The sequence below is a fragment of the Mastigoproctus giganteus genome, chromosome 8 (genome assembly GCF_048544385.1).
Source record: "Mastigoproctus giganteus isolate SK-2022 chromosome 8, ASM4854438v1, whole genome shotgun sequence".
NCBI classification, from domain to species: Eukaryota; Metazoa; Arthropoda; class Arachnida; order Uropygi; family Thelyphonidae; genus Mastigoproctus; species Mastigoproctus giganteus.
Genome location: NC_143582.1, coordinates 102,313,954 through 102,338,861, shown reverse-complemented (window position 1 = coordinate 102,338,861; position 24,908 = coordinate 102,313,954). Strand labels below are relative to the sequence as shown.

Below are 24,908 nucleotides of genomic sequence, written 5' to 3'. Positions count from 1 at the left end.
CATTTACAGTCAATACTCCATTGCAAGTTCTTTACAGACCAAATCAAGTTATTTATTATCAAGTCAATATAATAAATAACTTAATGATAAAATCGTTAAGTTAAAAAAAAAGAAAAACAAATTTTATCAACATAAAGAAATTTTATATTTTTCTCATTGAGAAAAAATATATTTTTATTTAATTTAGATTTAATATGTATTTAAAATATCATGGGCTTTCAGGAGAGGGTTTTGAAGACTTTTCCTGCAAAAACTGGCAACATTTCAAGAACCGTGAGTTTAGAAATGCAGCTTTAAAGTTTTAGTGAATGCAGTAAGCTTAACGTTTCATGAAAAGCAGGCTATACAAACTTGAAGAAGTGTGACAAACTTGTCTGTGCACATATAGCTACTCAATACCAGACCTGAGAAACTGTTCACCAATGCTTATTATCACTAGGTTGCAAATTTCACTCATAGAATGGCAGCCAGCAATCGCAAATCCTTTTTTTCCGAGGCCATAAATTTAATTATTGTAATTTCAAATTCTAAGTGTTTGTCGTGTTCACTGTTTTAATGGCATCTTCAGCAGTATTCATGGGGGTAGGGACAGTGCTGCACCTAAGTACAGGCAAAATGGACGGCCGCCCGGGCTTGGAAATGTAGGGGGCTCAAATTCAGATGATATTTTAATTTTTTTAAATATAAAAAATGGTGTTTCTTAATATAATACTTTCATTGTACAAAAAAAAAAATAATAATAAATATTGGCTTATTTATATTACAGTGAAATTAATTTATTTATTTTATAATCAGATGTTAAAAGAAATTAATTTTTGCCCATTTTTATTATTGAAACCTAGTTTTAACGCAACAAAAACCCACAATAATGCAGATACACATTCATCAAAATGCTGTCCCACTGATGCTTATCACTGATGATTTTCAACTGAGCATCGTTTCAGGACCTTAAAAAAAATGACAAAACTTTTGAAAGGTCTCGTTAAAAAAGGATGTCATTTCCTGCTTTTGCTGCAAATTATTTTGCCATGCAAATATTCTCTTGAAAACTACTGGGTTACATTCTTGGTATCATTCACAAAATGGTTTAAGATCGCATGATAACTCTCAAAGTCATAAAATATGCCGGCAACAATGGAAAGAATTAGAGCTCCGGTTAAAATACAATAAAATTATGGATGTTGAAAATCAAAATTTGATAGAGAAATCAAAAAAAAAATACTGGAAAATGACTTTGGTACGAGTAATTGAGATAATTAAATTTTTAGTTTCATGAAATTTGGCACTAATAAGAAGCAAAGAAAAATTATTTGAACAAAATATTGGAAATTTTTTAGGACAGAGTACAAGCAAGAATTTTTCAAGAAAAAGGAGGAGCTTTTTATGTTCGTGTGTCGTGCATAATTTAAATTTAGTTGTATCTGATGTAGCACATTCTTCAACAACAGAAATATTTTTTACAAAAAAACATTACAAAGATTATATGTGATTTGCACTGCTTTGCCAAGTAGGTGGGATATTTTAAAAAGACATATAAAAATTACTGTGAAATCTCTAGAAAAAGCAGGATGGGAAGAAAAGATAAAAACTGTTGAAGCAGAATGATATCAGTTACAGGATATTACAACTGCATTAAATGAAATCAAGAAACAGGGCAAAGCAAAAGATACAAAATTGCAGTCTGAAATACAAGGTTTGTTAACAGAAATTACTACTTTCAAATTTATTATAAGTTGTTTGGCATGAAATATTAATCATTATAAATAAAGTAAAAACATGCAAAGTAATACAACTCATATGAACACTGCAATTAGAAATCTTTTAGCTTAGTACAGTATAGTATTATCAATTAATCAGTAAAATTTATTAATCTTATTAAATTTCATTGTGAATTAAATTGTACTTTATTAACTAAAAACATATAACAACATAGATTTTACAAACGTAACATTGTAAATTAATCCTTTTGAAATCCACTGCTTGTTTGATGATTGTACAGCAATCAGGAACGGGGCATGATATTGCCAAAAGGGATGTCTTTGTGTGAGCGCAATGTAAGGAGTGTGAAGAAATCAAGTGCCAACTCAGCGTTGTTATGGGCCTATATGAGAGCTTGAAGGACAGGGTGAATGCCCTCGAAGGATTTAAATTGAGGGGCCCATCAAGCTCTCAGCTGCGCACATCAATGCCAGAGCTTGCACTTGAACATCATGCAACACAGCAACAACCCCCCAAGACAGATTGCGTGAGTGCCAAAGGAACTAGTTGTTGTCGAAGACTCTACTGTCAGGGAAATAGGGAACATACTGTGCAAAAAGGATAGGTGGAACAGGACCAGGGTATGTATGCCAGGGGAAAAGGTTGATGACGTTGTAGAGGTTATCTTTTAAAGGTACTCTTTACACGTTGGCACTAATGATATTAACAGTAGGAGACGGGAAAAGAATTACTTAACAAGTACAGGTCACTGTTAAAAAAAAGCTGTGAGTTGAGGGTGGAATTTGAAAGTGTCTGCAATTCTGCCCAGACACAATAGGAGGGAGTATATGATGAGAGCGGGCGCCTCCATAGCCAAGTGGGCAGGAGCATGTGCATAGCACAAACTTCTTGATTAGACTGGGGTTCAAGCCCGTGACCATCAAATACGGAGGATGCGGAAAGGTCAGGGAATGACCACCGCATTAACTGAGAGCAAAGTGCAGGAGACATTGTTGAAGATAAACATAAGAAAGGCACCTGGGATGGATGGGATCTATCCAGTTATATTAAAGGAGGCAGCAAAGGAAGTAAACACACCCTTAGCCATAGTTATGAGAGCTTCCTTGGCCTTGGGAGGTATCCATGGACTGCAGATGTGCAAATGTGACCCCAATTCACAAAGGTATATCAAAGGGCGACACAAGTAATCACAGACTTGTCATTTTCACTTCTGTTCCAGAGAAATTAATGGAAGCACTGATTAAAGAAGCACTGCAGGATCATCTAGACAAGACTTCAGTTATAGCTTGGACACAGCACGGGTTTGTTAAGGGGAAGTCTTGTCTGACCAATTTGAATGAATACTATGATGTAGTCATAAACAAACTGGATGCAAAGAATAATTTTGATATCATATATTTGGATCTTAGAAAGGCTTTTGATATTGTTGCCCAGGGAAGACAGCTGCACAAATTGGAGCAGTGTGCATTGGAGGCAAATTGCTGCTATGGATAAAGGGATGGTTGAGTGCGAGAAGACAGAGTGGTAATCAATGGACACTGCTCTTCGTGGAGTCCCCCAGGTTTCAGTATTGGGTCTATTGTTGTTTTCTGTATTTATTAATGATATTGATGATGATATATCAGGCTTAATGTCCAATTTTACAAATACAAAGGTCGGCAGGGTTGTTAATGACACTAATGACAGTGTCATTAACAACCCTGCTAACATATTAGTATCATTAACAGCAGTGTCAGTACGCTGCTGCGACAGGATCTAGAAAAGTTGAGCAGATGGGCTGAGAGAGGTGGCAACTGAAGTTTAACATTGACAAATGTAAAGTACTGCATATGGGAAGCAGTAACCCCAGAGTAATGTATCAACTGTGTGGTACTACATTGATAATGGTAGAGAATGAAAAAGACCTGGGGGTAATTGTGCAGGCAGATATGAAGTTTTCTGAGCAGTGCAGACAGTCTGCAAGAGTAGCTCATGGTGTCTTGTCGATGATATACAGGTATTTTTCTAGCAGGGATAAGGAGGTGTTTATCCCCTTGTATAAGGCAATGCTCTGGCCACACCTTGAGTGGCCTGCATTCTTCTTGTTGTTTGTTGTTTTGGTTTTTTTTAGGAGCATTAGCAACTAAGGCCATATTGCTCCGGGAATATGCGGTGGTCATTCCCTGACCTTTCCGCATCCTCTGTATTTGGTGGTGACGGGCTTGAACCCCGGTGTAATCAAGAAGCGTGTGCTATGCACTGTTGCTCCTTCCCACCTGGCTACCGAGGCGCCTTGCATTCTTCTTAAAAGGAGGCTTCCAGACCTGTATACAGGTCTGGAAGCCTCATTTTAAGAAGAATGTAGAGCTGCTGGAACGAGTACAGAGAAGGGGAACAAGATTAGTGAAATGGAACAATGGGTTGCTCTTATGAAGAAAGGCCTAAGTTCTGCAAATTGCAGTGTCTGGAGACTACGCACCTGCAAGGTGATCTGACTGAGGTGCATAAAGCATTGAATGGTTTCAGCATGCTCAATGCTGATGGGATTCTTCCTCTTGCTCAGAATAATCACCTGAGAGAGCATAAATTCAAATTGAGGAAAGACAGGTGTAGGACAGATGTGCCGGAAGTTTGCCTTTGCCTACATTGATAGAAGGTGCTCTTAGTCAACTAAATGAATTTAGAATATCAGGATTTAAACTGTGTGGATAAAGCTATTGACATTGCAACTGAGTTGGAAGTACCATCAGTGTTACCAGAAGCAAGAGTTTCCAGAAAAAAGCGACAATCTACCTATGAATCTTCATCATATGTTGTTTTGGTTTTTAGGAGCATTAGCAACTAAGGCCATATTGCTCCTTGATATGCGGTGGTCATTCCCTGACTTTTCCACATCCTCCGTATTTGGTGGTGACAGGCTCGAACCTCGGTCTATCTTCATCATATGAATGCTCGGTTGATCCAACCAAAATGTTTGAAACGGAATTGTTTAATACAATGATCGATGTAGCTATCGTTAGCTTACAAGAATGATTTGATCAGATGAATGAAATATTCTCGGCTATTCATCTTATTCTAAAATCAGAAAACTTCGTGAATTTATACGAAAGTGCGATATAAACAAAATGTCAACACCTTGAAGGAATTTTAATGGCAGCGGCGACAAGCAAAGACGGGAGCAGCTACATCGATGCCAAAGAGTTAAGTCAAGAATTCCAATCTTTGCAACGTGTTTTAAAAGGAAAACTTTTGGCTGCTTAGAATTACTGAATTCATTCAAGAAAAAAAAATTAGTTGAATTATATGCCATCACCACCATTTCTCTTTGGATATTATTAATATTGTCAATTACGGTTATGTCTAGAGAGTGAAGTTTTTTAAGACTCAAAATGATTAAAATATATTCACAAGAAATAACTGGACAAGAAAGAATTAATGGATTGGCCATTATGTCAATTGAACAAGATGTACTAAAAGATAAAAAAACATTTATACATTAGACAAATTTATAACAAGTAAATAGCATAAGGTAATGATGTGAAAACTTAAGTTTATATAAATAATGTACTAATCATTAAAGTTTAAATAAATAATTATGATTTGAATAACTTTTGGGTGTTTCCTATATTTTTCAATTTTACGAATTCTATCTTAAATTTTTGTGAGGGGGAGGCAGATGAATATTTTGCCCAGGGCCGACATAAGTCTAGGTATAGCACTGTGGGGGAAACAAGGTACACCGTACAGTAAGACACTGACATACATAAGAGATAGGTTCCAGGACTTCTTACATAAGTCAAGTTTTACTTGACTCGGGAATGACTAATAAAATATTGCTACCATATCCCTGATATGCCAATATTACAAAAACCATATAATATCCTAATAAGAATGAAGAAAAATAGTTATATATTTTTCAATTAATTAGTTATATATTTTTTTTATATATTAGTTATATACATAGAAAAACAGTTATACATTTTTAATTAGTTCAATTAAAAACTTTATCTGGGGACAGTGGTGAAGAAGCCAGACTGGCACATAAGAAAAGAAAACGCATGTTATTGTACCGAAAAAACTGATATGTATTTCGTAACCTTGGTTATTACAGTTGACTTCATTGGTGCCGGTCTCTTCACCACTTCTCGTATTCCATCTTTGTCGTTTATTAGTGTTCACTATTGACACTGACAAATCTAAACTGTGTACGATACTTGTTAATGTTTGACCATTTTCATAATTCCTTATTATTTTAATTTTCTGATCCAAATCAATTACTTTCCTTTTCTTGGTAGATTTACTAGTACTGCTGTCACTTATTCTCTTAGTCGGCACCATGATAACAGTCAAAATGAAATTTTCTATAAAGAATTTCACAGGGTCAAGGTGGAAACACACTTTATCACCTCATTTTACTAAAGCCCATTTCTGGAGGTCACTGCCATAAAACAATAAATACAGTTTGCAGTTTCTGGTTTATTGGGCTTTTCTGTTAGTATAATTCATTAAAAAGGTAGTAAACTCGATCTTATTGCATTTGCAATAATGCCGATAGATGGAATTCTGTGGGTTTTTACATTATTATGGTGAAATGTGTGTCCCCTTTGCTGAAATGTTCCGTCATATAAAAAAAATAAATAAATTTTCAGAATCTTTTCTTCATTCCTATTTTAAGCTTGTTACTCACATATCTCACTTGTGCAATTTGTGTGTGTGTCATGTTCGTCATTATTTATTTATTTTTTTTATTTTTTTTTTTTTTTTTCACTCAAAAAAAAAAAATTTGAGTGAAATAAAATTTATGCAAGTCCAAAGTTACATAACTTGGGCTTACGTAAGTCGGGGAATTACTGTGTTTTTCAATTTTACTGTTTCTTTTTTAAGTGTGTTTGCCAATACAGGCAAACATAACATGGTACTTCTACAACACGGTTTCAATCTAACACTATTAATAAATTGCGGCAATACTCAGTCAATACGATAGTTATATAAAATGGTTTCGCTATGTTGATTGATAAATTTCAGCAACCCAATATTTATATAACATGCTATAACATGGTAGAGAACTGTGGCAAACCATGCATAAAATGGTATTTTTCAGTGTTTATGTAAGAAAAACCTTCTATTACACTGGATGTAATTTTTCAACATTTCCTCTATCTTGTAAATCCCACTGTTAACTTGTTAGTCATTAGGCAAAAAAAAATGATTAGGAATTACCCGCAAAGTTAGGTGCTGTGCTATTGAAAATATGCTTTTTTTATTTATTTTTTTTTTTTATAAAAACCCCAAACACGAGAAGTATTAGAACCTATAGTACTTAGTGCTGTGCTTGGGTTGGAGGATGTGAAGACGAAAGAAGATATTTGTTGACATTAGACTTGAACTTCTATAGACTGTAATTTTCAGGAAATACATATGAAGGAAGGTTGTTCCAGAAAATGGCAGTTGAATGAAGAATAAACGAGGAAGATGAAAAGTTGGTTCTGTGAGTTTGAAGTTGGACAGTAAATGGACGTTGGCAGCACGTGTTCGGACTGTCTTGAAAGAGAGAGTGGGAATTATAGAAGCCAACTCAGAAGAACATTGCCCATGGAAGTATCCGTAGAAAATGCATGCAGCAGAAACAGTACGTCTATGAGATAGCTAGTGGAGAGACTGTTAGAGAGGAGTCATTAATTAACCTAACTGTCCTCTTCTGAATGGAATCTAGAAGCCTGAAAGAGGTTTTGGTAGCACCACCCCAGATGTGGGAACAATATTCCATGGTAGGGCTGATTTGTGATTTGACAGAGTGAACAGTTGTTTAAAAGAAAAGTAATGCCGAGAGCGAAAGAGAAAACCAAGTTTTTTTTAGATGCAGAGGAAGCAATATTTGTAATGTGTTTGTGCCCAGAGAGATTAGAAGTCAGAGTAATTCCCAAAAGAGATATATCATCTTGCCTAGAAATCGGAGTGTCACCAAAAAACAAAGAATAGGAGCAGAAGAATTCTATTTGTGAGAAGAGAGGGCAGAGTTTCAGATGTCTTTGCCTCACTAAAGATTTACTTCGAGATTGGCAGCAGATATTCAAGAAGTTTAAGCTGATTGAGCAGGGCAATGTTTCTCAAAGTGCAAAGTGAAATGCAATATGCTATCATAGGCAAAACTATGGATAGGATTTCCAGTCAATGGAAGAAGGTCATTATACAAGAGGAAAAGAGTGAGGGAAAGAACTGAACCTTGGGGGACACCAGCATTAGTGGAGAAGTTAGAAGATAGAAAGCCATCTACCATCACTCTCAGTGAGCAATCAGAGAGAAAACTGAATAACCAATTACAAAAAAAAAACAGTTGGCAAAGCATAAGATGGAAGCTTGTTTAGAAGACCTTTATGCCAAACACGATCGAAATATTCACGATTTGAAATATCCAGAGCAACTGCTTGTGTTTCACCAAACTTTTCCATTGAATTTGTCCATAAATGGGTAACATAAGACAGAATATCACCAGTGGATCGACACTAAGGGAATCCATACTGGTGATTGTTGATCAGACAGAAGGTTTCCAAATAGTTTAAGTGTTGGCGGTTAATTGATTTCTCCATTACTTTACAAAGAGTAGAAGTAATTGCAATGGGACGATAATTGCATGGGAAGGACTTGTCACCCTTTTTAGGAACTGGCTGGATATGAGCAAATTTCCAAGCAGAAGGAAAAACACCTTTGGTATAAGAAAGTGAAAAAAGGCAGGAAAGAACAGGAGTAAGTTCAGGAACACAGGTTTTGAGAACAAGTGCAGAAATACCATCAGGACCTGGAGCTTTCTTAGCATTGAGACTCATTAAAATCCTTCTGACATCCTTTTGACGGAAGACCACCGGTGGCACTGAATGGAGCATGTTGGGAATGGTGGGAGATGTTTTACCAAGATCATTAACACATGAATTGGAAGAAATATGGGATGCTAGCAGGTCAGCTTTTTCCTTGGCTGAAGTGGCAACAGAACTATCTGGTTTTGACAGAGGTGGACAAAAGTTGCGGCCAATAGCTTTGGCAAGAGACCACAGTGCTCGACTACCATTAGGTCAAGAAGCAAGTTTTCTACTCTTAGCCTATTCAAAATCTAGTTTAGACTGATTAATGATTGCTTTACAATTGTTGCAAGCTTTGGTGTAGGCAGAAAATGAAACTGAAGAATTGGAAACAAGCCAATTACGATATGCAACGTTCTTCTCTTGAACAGCCTTAGCACATTTATTGAAAAACCAATGTTTAGATAAAGGACAAGATTTTAAAGTGGAGTGTGGGATAAAGGATTCCATTCCTACAAGAATAATTTCACAGACACGATCTGAGCAAACATTGACATCAGAAGTTTTGAAACAGTAATCTGACCAAGGAAAAGAAGATCAAATCTCGCAGGTCATCTCATTTTACATTCTTGTAATGCCAAACAATACGAGGTTGGGAATAGCCATGAGATAAAGGTTCCATTGGAGTAGAGACAAACACCAAGTTGTGATCTCAGGTACCTAAAGGACAACTCACTTAGACCATGTACTTAGAAGGGTTGTTTGTGAGAAAAAGATCGAGCGTGTTGGCTGTATGGTTAGGGTTGTCTGGTATTCTTCTAGGTAAATGAACAATCTGTGCAAGGTCATTAAAAATTGCAAACGCCTCAGCATCTCGACCAGCTGGAGTTCTGAACATTAAAATCAGCAAGGAAAATTACCTCGCTGTTTGGAAAGTTGAACAGGAGAAAGTCAAGTTGCAAAGAGAGGAAGTCAAAGAGCTCCAAGTGATTAGTGGAGTTGGGAGAACGGTAGAGATAACAGATGAATTTGATACAATGAGGTAGAGAGATTTTAAGCCAGAGGAGATTCCAAATTACCAAGTCTCTGACAGGGAATATCAGAACGGACATATGCACAAGTACCATCTTTGAGGCGAAAGGAATCATACAGCGAATAATTTGGGCAACTGAGATGAGCAGTAGTTGAATCAACCGATAACTGAGATTCTGTCAGAAAAAGTACATGGGGTTTGGCAGACTGCAAGTGGAAATGGACATCGTCGAGATTAGAACTGAGACCACGTATATTTATGAAATGAATTAGGAAGTGTTTGGGAGGTTTAAATCTTTTCGCAGATAAGCTTGCTCTATCACTTTGACAATTCATGGTGTTTTTTTTTTTTTTTTTTTTTTGATTTGGTAGTTGTTGGCGCATCGGCTTCTGTGGCCATATTGCACCTCCCAAGGTTTTTGCAGTACTTTGATCCAAGCCCGAGGCGGGAATCGAACCCGCGACCTTTGGGTTGCCGGGCAGGTACTTTACCCACTCGGCTAGCCCGGTCGGCAATTCATGGTGTATTCGATAGTAAGAAAAAGTGGGTGGGATGTTGCTGAATGAAGTAACGAAGTTTTTGGATATGGCATACACATAGTAAGAATATACCCAGATCCTTGACATAACGTGGCCTCAACAATGCCCCCTGCATACACACTACTCGGACTCCCTCCAGTCACTATCTGGCAGAGTAGAGGTAGCAAGATTATGTGCTGCCGTAGCCTAGTGGTCAGGGGCGCGGGTGCATAAGTAGACGTGCCTTGAGTGACCGGGGTTCAAGCCCGTGACTGCTGAATACGGTGCTGTTTCTTGTATTCTGTCTATCTTGTGAACTCCTCTGATCATTTGGTCGTCCCAGAGTATAAACAGAAAATTTATTTTATTTTTTTATTATACACTAGCTGATCCGGAAGCCTCCTAAGAGTTACCAATAGGTTCGGTCTGGTGTACTAACTAGCAGCCAGCCTGCGAACATCGTTTTAGAACAGCACCCTCAAAATGTAAGGAATATTGGATCTCGCCACAATGTTCATCATAACCTCAAAAGTCATCAATCACAAACACTGCATGATGACCGTTTTTAGAGCTGTACTCTGGAAATGTAAGGAAGATTGGATCTCACCATGATGTTCATCATATCCTCAAAAGTCATCAGTCATACTGCATGATGGAAGAGATGGGGAAGGGTTGACCGGAACTTAGCTCTAGAGACTGAACATGGGTTCCACCACTTCAAGCCTCCAATAAGCAAAGTGGTGATATTGCACCGGTTGATGAGAGTCATCTACCACCTAGTACTGCCTGGTAACATAGAGGAGCGGCATTCCTCCATGTGGTGTGGGTGCCACACCTCGACCCCTGCTTAAGTTGGTTCACACCTGGTGGTCACCCACAGTGTGCTTGTGCATGGAGGTTATATCCAGGATTACTAACAGTCCCACCATCGTGACAAGCAGAGGATTTGGCTGTTGTTACAGACCATCCGGACTTTTCCGAAATTGGGTCTACTTGACTTGAATGTCACCCGAATATCAGTTCCATCAGTGTTTCAGACTCCCATCAGCAAGTACAGCTTGTCTGGCATATCTGAGAGAATATCTGTGACAACCTCAAGGACCAAGGGTTGCAGAAATGTTCGAAATGCATTTGTTAGATGCGATATATATCTCAGTGAATGAAATCCAATAAAAAGACTCCACCTGATATACCTAATATCTACCATAAATATCTATTTACCATAAATATCTTCCCAAAGGTAATTAATGAAAATACGAGAAATCATGCAAATGGCAATCATGACAACCAAACATACACTTTATTGCATTTACGTGTACAACTGAAATGACAAGTTAACGTAATAGTGTTATGAACTGTAAATCAGCAAAATAAGTTCTCAATAATTTGTTGTTCCTTCTCAAGCTGCAATAACAGCCTTGCAACAATCTGGCATAGAGTTAATCAACTCCTGGATATACAGTTGGAAATTTCATTGTACCACACCCTTACAATGCAGCTGAATCTTATTTGTTGGCTTCTTTTGAGCAATTTTAGACGACATTATGTACCAGCAATTTTCAATATGGTTCAAATCTGGGCTGTTGTAGGGTCAGTACAACACTGTAATACCAGCATTTCTGAGGTATGACTGCACTTTAAGGGGATAAAAACGAGGGAAAACATTGGTGTAGGCAGTGCTTTTTTTTGGGACGGTACGCAACGGTATGGCGTACCGGCACCTTTATTAACAGTGACGTGTGACATTTGGATGCAGTGCACTCCGAAATTTGTAATATTCCGAAATTTTTTTCCCATGTTTATCTACTATTCAAATAAGCTTAAAATTATTTAACTAAATTTGCATTTTTTTTACTGTCTATTGTTAAGATATTTTCTATATAAAACATTTTTATAATTCTAAATTACTCAGTCAGACCTCTGTTTAATTATTTTGAATTCCCCTTGGATGTTAAGTTACATTTAAAATACTTTCCGTTGAGGGAAGAAAATTTTCATATAGCGAACGGTTAGGAGAGAATTAACTCGGTACGCACTTTTTTTGCATTTCTGGCCTTCGGGCAATTTAGGCAATTAGTGCTGCTGTGCGAATTAAGAGAGCTAAAGCATTCTACAACTTAGTGGTACCTGATAAAACCTATCCGACTACCTGTCCCACATACGGAGGAGTCTCGCTAGTCAAGAGTGAACAGATCAAGGTGTATTCCCAATGGGCTCTGGCCCACCTTCTACTGCAGTGATGTCCAACCTTTTCCCGTACAGTGGCCATATTCAAAAAAATTCAAAGTTAGATTTCTTTAGTGTGTTACATTTGTCATATCTTGTTGCATGTAAAAGTAAAATTGAAAATATTCGAAACTTTTATTAAGAATATTCTACAAAAACTTTATTATGAAATTATTTTTACTTATATATTATTTTTTACTTATTTTACTCACATTTTACTTATTTTTTTATAAACTTGAATAATAAATTTATGCTTAATAAACTGTGTTAATAAACTTAACTTGTTGTTCTTATTTTAAAAACATTACTTACTAAAGTAACAATATCAGTAAAAAAAATTTTAGAGTACTTTTCATATCCTTTTAATTTTCAATTTTTCCTGATAGTAAAGAATCAGTACTGGCACCTATTTTTTTACAAAAAAAAGCACTGGGTGTAGGTATGTTTTAAGCCTTGTGAGACAAGAAGACAAATTCATCATTAAATCTAAATAGAATAAAACTTAAGAATTTTGGGGTGTTGCAATGTGCTGAGTAGTGTTGAAAAACGCAGTTTTGGATGTATGTGCGGTGATCCCTAATAACAAGATTGCAGTGTAGGTTTCTGCATTCACCGTTCCGTTAACAAATTTAATTCGCTCCACCCCTTTGCTTTTTATGCATCCCCAGACCATCTGACTGGCGAGGAACTTTACAGTCACATTCCACAGTGTTCTGTGACTTATATTCAGTGTTATGCAGTCTGGATGGTAATTTTCGTCTTCTGACATATTGCTTCCCATCAAAACCATCAGGCTGAATTTTGATTCGTCAGAAAAAAATGATGGTATCCCATTGCTCTTTTGTCCATGAAACATGCGTTTTAGCCCAAGCAAGTTGCTTCGCCCTCATTTGTTGGGTCAACAAAGGCTCCTTCTTGGGCCGATAGTCATGCAGACAACATTCCGAAAGCCATCTATGGATAGTTCGTGCACTTGTTTCAACACCATAAGCCATCTCAAAGTCCAGTTTTGGATCAGGAGCACTAGCATGGCAATTACAAAGGCATAGCCGTTTCAAATATCAATCTTGGGAAGGCATAGTCATTCTCTTACGACCTGATCCAGGTCTTCTCTTCACATCACCGGTTTCACGCTTTAATTTCAGCACCCAGGATATTCACTGGTGGCAGCCAATATCAGCCATAGCATGCATAGTAGTAGTAGTAGTAGTGGCATGTGATACAAGAAAACGAGTGTATGAGCTTATGCAGCATCAGCCAAAAATAAAAAAAAAAAAAATCACACCATTCCCTCCAAATGCCTGTCCAGTTCCTCCTTAAATTTATTTAACCTATCAACTTCCACGATGACAGATGAAAGTTTGTTCCAGCAATGAAGCACCTGCTGGCTAAAGGCAAATTTCCGCACATCTATCCCAGAACTGTCTTTCCTCAATTTGAATTTATGCCCTCTCAGGTGATTATTTTGAGCAAGAGGAAGGATCCCATCAGCATTGAGCATTCTCAAACCATTCAAGGCTTTTATACACCTGAATCAGATCACCTCGCAGGTGCCTAGTCTCCAAACACTGTAATCTGCAAAACTTAAGCCTTTCTTCATAAGAGCAACCTTTGTTCCATTCACTAATATTGTTGCCCTTCTTTGTACTCGTTCCAACAGCTCTACAACCTTTTTTAAAATGATGCCTCTAGACCTGTATACAGTACTCAAGGTGTGGCCTGACCATTGCCTTATACAAGGGGATAATCACTTCCTTATCCCTGCTAGAAAAATTCCTGTATATCATTGACAAGACACCATGAGCTACTCTTGCAGACCATCTGCACTGCTCAGAAATCTTCATATCTGCCTGCACAATTATCCCCGGGTCCTTTTCATTCACTACCACTATCAGTGTAGTACGAACATACCTTATACATACCTTGTCAGTTTAGTACCACAGAGTTGATATGTTACTCTGGGGTTACTGCTTCCCATATGCAGTACTTTACATTTGTTAAGGTTAAACTTCATTAAGTAAAGAAATTTTTTCTGTTTTTCTTTGCATCCTTTGCCAAAGATTTTCTCATAATCTGCCTTCACTTCCCTATATATATATACACACATATACTTTGTATATATACTATATACACATTGGTGTTCAAAAAAAGTGTATTACCTAGGATCCTTTTTCGAAATGGTATGTTACATTAATGAGTAGCATCACAAATAGAAATATAAACAAAAGATATTTATTTAAGTTAAGGCAAAGCTAAGTAATATTTGACAAGTGCTCTCAAAATATTTCAAAATGAGCATTTGCAACCTTTACAACAGTTTTGCTGTAAAGCATTTACAACAGTTTTGGTAAACACAACAGTTATGGCTGAAATGATTCAGTGTATCATTTTAAATGGAAAACAAAATGAGAAGTTCACCAGGTGCAAACTAATATTTAATTGAACCGCCTCTGGCCCTAATAACAACAGCACACCGTCAAGGCATTGACAAGATATTTGGAGACTAATGATATTAAGAGTAGGAGACCAGCGGAATTACTTAACAAGTACAGGTCACTGTTAAAAAAAAGCCATGAATTAGGGTTGAATTTGAAAGTGTCTGCAATTCTGCCCAGATACGATAGGAGGCAGTATATGATGAGAGCCTTGTCGATCAATTTGGTCCTGGAAAGATTGTGCAAGGTTCAAGGGGTAGAATTTTTTTCAGCCTAGTCTGTACTTGTTTACAGACAGGGATGGGATACACTTAAATAGAAAGGGTGCAAGAATATTTGCTGATGCTATCGAGACAGTGTTAAGTGGGTCGGAAAAATGCTAGCTTGGGGGGATACAAGGACTAATAGGTTAACAATAACCACTGGCAGAGGTGAAAGTGATTCTTCCAATGCTTCTATTGGAATGAGCAGCAGCCTGGAAAACATGATGCAGGGTATTTCGGAGACTGCCGGGAGTCATTGCGGTACAAGTAAACACATGGGTTGTGTTAAGGTAGCTAAGAATAGGAACAGGTGCATGTATACTTGCGTGTACACCAATGATAGGAGTTTGTTAAATAAATTCGATGAATTTGAGGTATTGCTCAAAACATCAAAGGCAGATATTGTTGGGATATCAGAAACGTGGTGTCACACAGATATAAGGAATGCAGAACTGGAATTTGGATAGTACAATGTGTACAGAAAGGATAGACAGGATAGGAAGGGAGGAGAGGTTATGCTATTAGTTCAGAAAAACAAAATACAAGGAAGTAAAGCCAGTTGACATCGCTGGACAGTGCAGTGTCGAGTCAGTTTGGTGTAACATAAGCATTGGGACTTTTTTTTTTTTTGTTGTTGAAATAAGCCTCTGGGGTTGGACATATTCATAATATAAATTTTTAGTAGTTTACACCAACCTTGCATTGAAATAATAAAACAAAAAACAAAATTAATAGTTTAATAACCGGTATTACTAATTTACAATAAATTACTATTTACAATAAGCATATAAAAATAAAAAGAATACCATAAAACACAATAAAATATACAGAATTAAAAGCGCTAAAATCTGAAGCTTTCGAAGGCTCTGCCTTCTTTCTCAACAGTATGCTTTATTTTTGCAATCGTGCAATCTTAAATACCTGCAGGTTCACGGCACATGTCACGTGATTCAATGACACGTGCATTGTTCTCATGCGTAACGGAACCGGAAGTGGCTTGAGAGCTTGAGAGCGGTGAAATCGTTCATCCCCTCCAAGAATCACTGTCTCAAAGAGGGGATGAATCCGCATACCCCTATCTCGATTAATGTTGCTCCCAATGGAACTAATCCGCAAGCTCTTGAGCCACTTGCGGTCCCAAAACCTATGCGCCCAGTCGATGATAGTAACTTCGTCCGGGGAGATTTGATGTTGCTTCTCTCAGTAATGTTCCACCACAACTGATTTCGCATAATTTGCGTTCCTTATTGCCTTCGTATGCTCCCCCAGATGATCCTTTTAACACCGTTTTGTTTCCCCCACAATCCGGGCACTTAATGCTATAAATGACCCCTCTTACAATTTCTTTTGGAATGGGATCTTTCACTTGTGACAACACTGTGTGCAACTTAACGTCCTGGCAGCTGCACACAGCGTGTCTGATGATCCCGTAATACACGGGGCTATTCGTTCGGTTAGATCCGGATAATAGGGAATGTATGCGGTGGCTATTGGTGTAAATGCCTCACCTCTCCTCTGTTCTCCTTTGATATACTTATTTATGATCCTCTAGAGGTAGCCACACCTCAGGAGATCTGCCGTGACGTGCTCAAACTCTTTCTTTTTATCCTCGGAGGTGCTACAATGTGATTTAGCCCTGTCTATTAGTGCTCTAATCACACTGTTCTTGTGATGGTTGGCCTGAGCTGAATTATAGTGTGAATACTGACCTTTACACATAGATTTTCTGTAAACCCTAGTCTTTAAACACTGGCCTTCTCTGTAGACCAACACATCCAAGAACGGTAAAAACCCTCCTTCTTCCACCTCCGAGGTAATGTGTATAAATGGGGAGAAGCCATTAAGAAACTTCAAAACCTCATCTTCACTCCCTTTTCGAATAATTGAGAACATATCATCTACATATCTTTTCCACGGATGCATACGGAGAACAATATAACTAAATATTCTAGCCTCGAGCTCCTCCATCGCCAAATTAGCAATAACTGCACTAATGGGGGAGCCCATCGCTGCCCCGTGAGCCTGCTTATACATATTGTTACAAAACACCATAGTGGTGCTTGATAGACATAATTCTATACCTCTACAAATATCCTCCACGTCTAGTTGAGTCCTACTACTTAAGGTGACATCTTTCTGTAAGGCCATGTGTGCACAACGTACCCCATGGTTAATTGGAATACATGTAAACAGAGATGTCACATCAAAAGATATCATGGTTTCATTTTCTTCTATAGATTGTTCTCTTATAAAATGTACAAAATCCTTGCTGTTCTTAACACTAAACTCAGAGAGCCCCACTATCGATGCCAACAATTTGGCCAGGAAACCAGATAATGCATATATGGGACTGCCTATAAACGAAACAATGGATCTGAGTGGAACACCCACTTTATGCATTTTAGGCAGTCCATAAAACCTCGGTAACTGGCTTCCCGTAGCATGCAATGACCAATACCGTTCTTTAGAAATTTTATTATTCTTAAGTCAACTGTATGCCATCCTATTAACCTGCCATCCTATGATATGCCATCCTATTAACCTGACACGCCAAGTTCAACAATGAATTTTTGCCCATAATCTTATAAGTTGTTCTGTCATTCAGAAGATCCAATGCCTTACTAAAATACACCACCTTGTCAAGAACCACTGTTACCCTGCCTTTGTCTGCTGGTAGAACTACAATATTATCCTCCTGCCTGAGACCTTTAAGTGCTCATTTTTGTCTAATGTTAAGATTGGAGGGAACTTTCTTTGCTTGACTTAAAATAGCTGCTGTCCTTGTCTGGATTTCATTAGCCTCGGAGGTGGAAGATTGTTGTTGTTATTTGGATTTTAGGAGCATTAGCAACTAAGGCCATATTGCTCCGGGATATGCGGAGGTCATTCCCTGACCTTTCCGCATCCTCCATATTTGGTGGTGACGGGCTCAAACCCCGGACTAATCAAGAAGCGTGTGCTACGCACTGCTGCTCCTTCCCACCTGGCTATGAAGGCGCCTGGAGGTGGAAGAAGGAGGGGTTTTACCGTTCTTGGATGTGTTGGTCTACAGAGAAGGCCCGTGTTTAAAGACTAGGGTTTACAGAAAACCTATGTGTAAAGGTCAGTATTCACACTATAATTCAGCTCAGGCCAACCATCATACGAACAATGTGACTACAGCACTAATAGACAGGGCTAAATCACATTATAGCACCTCCGAGGATAAAAAGAAAGAGAGTTTGAGGTGTGGTACTCTTATGATCCCACTTTGATATACTTATTTATGATTCCCCAGAGGAATATAAGTAAGTATATCAAAGGAGAACAGAGGAGAGGTGAGGCATTTACGCCGATAGCCACCGCATACATTCCCTATTATCTGGGTCTAACCGAACGAATAGCCCATGTACTACGGGATCATCAGACACGGTGTGTGCAGCTGCCAGGACGTAAGTTGCACACAGTGTTGTCACAAGTAAAAGATCCCATTCCAAAAGAAAGTGTAAGTGGGGTCGTTTATAGCATTAAGTGCCCGGATTGTGAGGAAGGTATGTGGGGGAAACAAAACGGCGTTTAAAGGATCGTCTGGGGGAGCACACGAAGGCAATAAGGAATGCAAATTATGCGAAATCAGCCGTGGTGGAGCATTATTGGGAGCAACATTAATCGAAATAGGGGTATGCAGATTCATCACCTCTTTGAGACTGATTCTTGGAGGGGATGAACGATTTCACCGGACATGCTCCCGAGCCACTTCCGGTTGCGTTACGCATGAGAACAAAGCACGTATCATTGAATCACGTGACATGAGCCGTGAATCTGCAGTTATTTAAGATTGCACTGCAAAAATAAAGCGTACTGTTGAGAAAGAAGGCAGAGCCTGTGAAAGCTTCAGATTTTAGCACTTTTAATTCTGTATATTTTTATTGTGTTTTATGGTATTCTTTTTCTTTTTATATACTTATTGTAAATAGTAATTTATTGTAAATTAGTAATACCAGTTATTAAACTATTAATTTTGTTTTTTGTTTTATTATTTCAAAGCAAGGTTGGAGTAAACTACTAAAAATTTATATTATAAGCATTGGGAGATCAAAATTGAGAGTAGGAGTGTGTTATAGGCCTAATGACTCTGATGAGTATAATAAGAAACTGGGAAATAGAGTGGGCCAGTATATCAGAGAGTCTTATAATGGGGGATTTTAATTTCCCAGATAGTGAATGGAATTTGTGGGTTGGTCACTCACACACTAGCAAGGCTTTTGTGGATTTATTGGATGATTGTTTTCTAAATCAGCATGTTCGGGAGGCAACTAGAGGCAGTAATACTCTTGATCTGATTATCAGTAGAGATTCTTGATGCATTAAGAATCTGCAGATAAAGGAACCACTAGGTGGAAGTGATCACAGTGTGCTGAAGTGGGATTTACTCAAAGAGATAACTACCATCAGGGGTAAATGGAAAGGTTTTGCTTTCGTAAAGGCGACTACGATGGTCTGAGGCAGTATTTAAATTCTATACAGCGGGACCAACTGATGATGTTACCAACAGCAAATTCAAAATGGGAAGCATTCAAAAAACCTATCTTGGAAGCTAATAGGCTTTACATACCAACTAAGAAATATTGCTCAAGGTTTAGGCCTAAATGGATGTCAGATGAACTAATGAGACATAGGGCAGAGAAAAAAAATGGATGGTATATATATAGATTAATAGGTGACATGGAAGCCTATGATAGATATAAGCTGGTTTGTAACCAAGTCACAAAGGAGATTAGGCAGGCAAAGGCAGATTATGAGAAAGGATGCAAAGAAAAACAAAAAAGAGTACTTTACCTATGTAAAGTCTAGAAGGAGGGATGAATCAGATTGGTCCACTGGATATTGATGGTTCAACAGTTGAGGATCCTGCTCAGGTGGCTAACAAACTAAATGAGTATTTTGCATCTACATTAACACATGAGGAGTTATTCTGGAAGGGGAATACCAGAGGTGAAGTAAACTCTGGCAGTGAGCTAGATGATTTTTTAATAACTGAGAGGAAAGTGGAGGAGAAATTGTTGAGGATAAACATAAAAAAGGCACCCAGGGTGGATGGGATCTATCCAGTTATATTAAAGGAGGCAGCAAAGGAAGTAAGCAAACAGTTAGCCATAATTATGAGAGCTTCTGTGGACTTAGAGGAGGTACCCATAGACTGCAGATATGCAAATGTGACCCCAATTCACAAAGGAGGATCAAAGTCTGACAAGTAATTATAGACCTTGAGTTGAACTTCTGTTCCAGGAAAATTAATGGAGGCACTTGTTAAAGAAGCACTGCAGGATCATCTAGACAAGACTTGTGTTATAGCTCAAACACAGCATGGTTTTGTTAAGGGGAAAGTCTTGCCTGACCAATTTGATTGGATACTATGATGCAGTCACAAAAGAACTGGATGCAGGGAATAACTTTGATATTATATATTTAGATCTTAGAAGGGCTTTTGATACTGTTGCACATGGAAACGAATTGGAGCAGTGTGGCATTGCACACAAATTGCTGGTATTTTTTTTTTTTTTTTTTTTTGGTAGTTGTTGGCGCATCGGCTTCTGTGGCCATATTGCACCTCCCAAGATTTTTGTAGTACTTTGATCCAAGCCGGGAATCGTACCCGCGACCTTTGGGTTGCCGGGCAGGTACTTTACCCACTCGGCAATTGCTGGTATGGATAAAGGGATGGTTGAGGGAGAGAAGACAGATTGGTAATCAATGGACACTGCTCATCGTGGACTAATGTTATTAGTGGAGTCCCTCAGGGATCAGTGTCGGTTACATTGTAATTTCTGTAGTTATAAATGATATTGATGATGGTATATCAAGCTTAATGTCCAAGTTTGCAGACGATACAAAGGTTGGCAGGGTTGTTAAGGACACTACTGATGCTATGCTGCTGCAACAGGATCTGGAAAGGTTGAGCAGATGGGCTGAGAGGTGGCAAATTAAGTTTAACATTGACAAATGTAAAGTACTACACATGGGAAACAGTAACTCCAGAGCAATGTATTAACTCTGTGGTACTACACTGACAGTGGTAGAATATGAAAAGGACCTGGGGGTGGTTGTCCAGGCAGATATGAAGTTTTCTGAGCAGTGCAGACGGTCTTCAAGAGTAGCTCATGGTGTCTTGTCAATGATATACAGGATTTTTTCTAGCAGGGATAAGGAGGTGATTATTCCCTTGTATAAGGCAATGGTCAAGCCACACCTTGAGTACTGTATACGGGTCTGGAGGCCTCATTACAAGAAGGATGTAGAGCTGCTGGGACGAGTACAGAGAAGGGCAAAAAGATTAGTGAGTGGAATAAAGGGTTGCTCTTACGAAGAAAGGCTTAAGTTTTGCAAATTACAGTGTCTGGAGACTAATCATCGGCGAGGTGATCTGATAGAGGTGTATAAAGCCTTGAATGGTTTGAGTATGCTCAATGCTGATGGGATTCTTCCTCTTGCTCAGAATAATCACCTGAGAGGGCATAAATTCAAATTGAGGAAAGACAGATGTAGGATAGATGTGCAGAAATTTACCTTCAGCCAGCGGATAGTTGGTTGGTGGAACAGACTTCCATCCCTTGTTGTGGAAGTTGATAGCCTAAATAAATTTAAGGTTCAGCTGGACAGATTTTTCGAACGAACGGTGGGTTGAAATGGCAGTGGTTCTTTTTTTTTTTTTTGGCTGATGCTGCATAAGCTTGCCTTTTTGCATCATATGCCTCTACTAATGTTAATGTTAAAGATCAATTTCTGAAAATAATCAACTGATAGTTCGTGGTTCCACACACGAATTATGGCTTCCTGAAGTTTACGAAGGGTCTCTGATTTCTTTCTGGCAACTGCAGATTGCACACTATGCCAACAGTTTTCTATACGATTCAGGTCCTCGCTGTTTCCTGGCCTGCTAAGAGTTGTAATGAACCGTTCTTCCAACCATTTTTCCCCTGTAACAAATGGAAACACATTACTTTCGAACCTCTAATGCAGAAATGAAGCTAAAGTAACTACAGAAGTGCCTACTTACACTTTTTGCTCGATGACATGGAGCAGAGTCATCCTGAAAGATGCAGTTATTTGGCAGGTTGAAATGGTCTCTAATGGTTGGCAGCAATTTGCATTCCAATATAGTCAGGTATCCATTGGCATTTATGGAACCTTTTATAAATTGCAGGGGACCTACTCCGCAATACGAAATGCACCCCTCATATCATTTGGTTGGTAGGGAATTTCACTCTAGACATTACACAGTCTGGATGGTATTCTTGACCACATCTATGGCGAATCGTTTGTCTTCCATCAGAGCCATGCAGGTTGAATTTCTTCCTATCAGAGAAAATAACTGACTTCCACTGCTCGGGAGTTCATTTGACATGCTCCTTACACCACACTAATCAGGCCTTTTTAATTTTTTGTGTGAGAAGGTTCTTCTTCTTAGGACGATGGGCTACAAGTCCATTTTTGAAGAGACATCTTCTTACTGTTACTTCACTTGCTACCACTCCTGTATGTTCTTCCCATTCTCTTTTCAGCTCAGACGAAGAAGCTTTACGGTTTTTAATTGAAAAGAGCTTCAAAACGCAGTCCTGTTTTGGCATAGAGACTCGTTTGCGTCCGGTTCCTTTTTTCCTATCAGCAGAACCAGTGTTCTTGAATTTGGAAAGAAATCTACTCACTTTCCACTGATTATAAGACACTATACCCAATATGACAGGAAGAACATCCTTCCTCACGTAAAGCAAAAATAGCACTCTTTTCTTTGTGGCATCAACTGCCTGTAACTCGCCATCCTGACATAAGCAAGGAATGACTGCAACTCTTGCAGAGCATGCTTATATAGCTGAGAGTAACAGCTGATGCAATATTACATCATCACCTACACATGCCAATCTTATCAGATGCAATCTGTAAGAAATACTGCCATATACTTACATTATTCGGACGACAATTACAATTTTAAGGGGTGATGCACTTTCTTTGAACACCCGTGTATATACATATGTAAATACTATATATATGTGTGTACAGGAATTTTGCTAACAGGGATAAGGGAGTGATTGTCCCCTTGTATAAGGCAATGTTCAGGCCACACCTTGAGTACTGTAAGAAATATTGCCCTATACTTACATTATACAGGTGTGTAGGCCTCATTTTATGAAAGTTGGGGAGCTGCTGGAACAAATACAGAGAAGAGAAATGAGATTGGTGAGTAGAACAAAGGGTTGGTGTTGCCAAGAATGGGTTAAGTTCTGAAAATTGCAGCTTCTGGAAACTAGGCACCTGTGAGGTGATCTAATTGAGGTGTATAAGGCCTTGAATGGTTTGGGCAAGCTCAATGCTAATGGGATTCTTCCTCTTGGTCATATTACTCACGTGAAGGGACATAAATTCTTACTGAGGAAAGACAATTGTAGAATAGATGTGCAGAAATTTGCCTTTAGCCAGTGGGTGGTTGATAGTTGGAACAAACTTCCATCTGATGTAGTGGTGGTCAACAATTTAAATAAGTTCAAGGTAGAACTAGAGAAACATTTTGAGTGTATGGATGGATGAAATTGGAGGCGTCTTTTTTTTGGCTGATGCTATATAAACTTGCTTTCTTGTATCATATGCCTCTACTAATGCTAATATTACATATATATATATATATATATATATATATATATTATAAATACTCACAAATAACATATATATATTATTTGTGGGGTTTTTGTATAAGTAAACTTCATGAAACTACTCGCCTAACTTGTGACTGTCTGCATAGATAGAGTTGGTAAGTATATACAGTATATATATATATTTTTATGCAGATGTTAAGTATTATAGTTAAAGATCATTGTCTGGCTGCTTAGCTAACAGGGAATGAAATTAGGAAAGTAATTAGAATACCTTCCTAATATCACATCCCTTTAGCTAAACAGCTAGAAAATGACCTTTAACTATAATACACAACATTTACATATATAAAGAGAAAGGTTCAGCTAATGCTATATAAGGTTTCTTGGATCAATTGCCACTACCAATAATAAACAAATAAGTTTAAACAGCAAGAAAATGAATATGACAGACTCCCGTAATTAAGACCACTAGTTTAAGCGACAGTTCTTAAGTATTAAACAAACTTGTGGACTTTGAAATGTCCTCTAAAAATACTTGTTTGAACAATATTTCCAAAAATCAGTAACCGAAAGTAAATTCAGAAAGATGCAGATCTTAATGGTGCAAGAAGCTAAAAAATTTCGAATTCAAAGAGCTGTCTGAACCACATCTACGAAATTTTTTAAATAACACCAATAACACAGAGCTCTCCATATGCAATAAATCATACTCACGTTTTCCTCAACTTTATTTCCTAAAGCGGCGTTATATTCCATATTCGAATATTACTAATACAATATAGAACTGTGTCACTTAAATATATGTTAATAGTTTTTTGTTTTGTTTTTTTTTCCGGATTAAACAAATTTAATTTTGAATCAATGGCAGTAACATTTAAACACATACAAAACAATCTTCAAATTCCATCGTCAAATCTAACCAAGGAAGAACAGAACAGAACAGTCGAAGACGACATCTGATGGTGAATATAATTTTTATTGAAAATCAAATTCATTGGAGGAGTAGGTGGTTTTTTTTTTTTTTTTTTTATGGAATCCCTAAACGAGAAAGATTTAAAATCTAAAGCAGTGGTTCCAAAACTGTATTCTACGGATCCCAAGGCTTAAACGAACAGGAAATCCCTGGATACATTTCTGTAATGGATACTTTGCATTGTACTGATTTTTTTCAAAATAAAGAAATAATTTTTTGTTAAAAAAAAGCGCGAAAATTTTTTAATTGGCGATATGTTTATTTCGGTAACAGGTAAAAACAGCTCAGGAAAAAATATCCCATTTTCTAATTATTATTATATTACTTAACACACATTTCTG

At 37.9% G+C, this 24,908-nt stretch overlaps 1 protein-coding gene across 2 annotated transcripts in view; it reads right to left on the bottom strand.

Annotated features, from left to right (window-relative positions):
• LOC150081743 (eukaryotic translation initiation factor 4E-like) overlaps positions 1-24,525 on the bottom strand; it is a 221,544-nt gene extending 197,019 nt beyond the window's left edge. The window contains exon 1 of one of the 2 annotated variants that reach the window (XM_090379610.1): positions 24,309-24,525. In XM_090379610.1, the coding sequence (XP_090235736.1) occupies positions 24,309-24,350 (42 nt within the window). In that variant the 5' untranslated portion in view covers positions 24,351-24,525. The remainder of the gene's footprint in view (positions 1-24,308) is intronic. The other variant, XM_090379608.1, reaches the window with a different exon arrangement.
• Between the last annotated feature and the right edge of the window lie 383 nt (positions 24,526-24,908).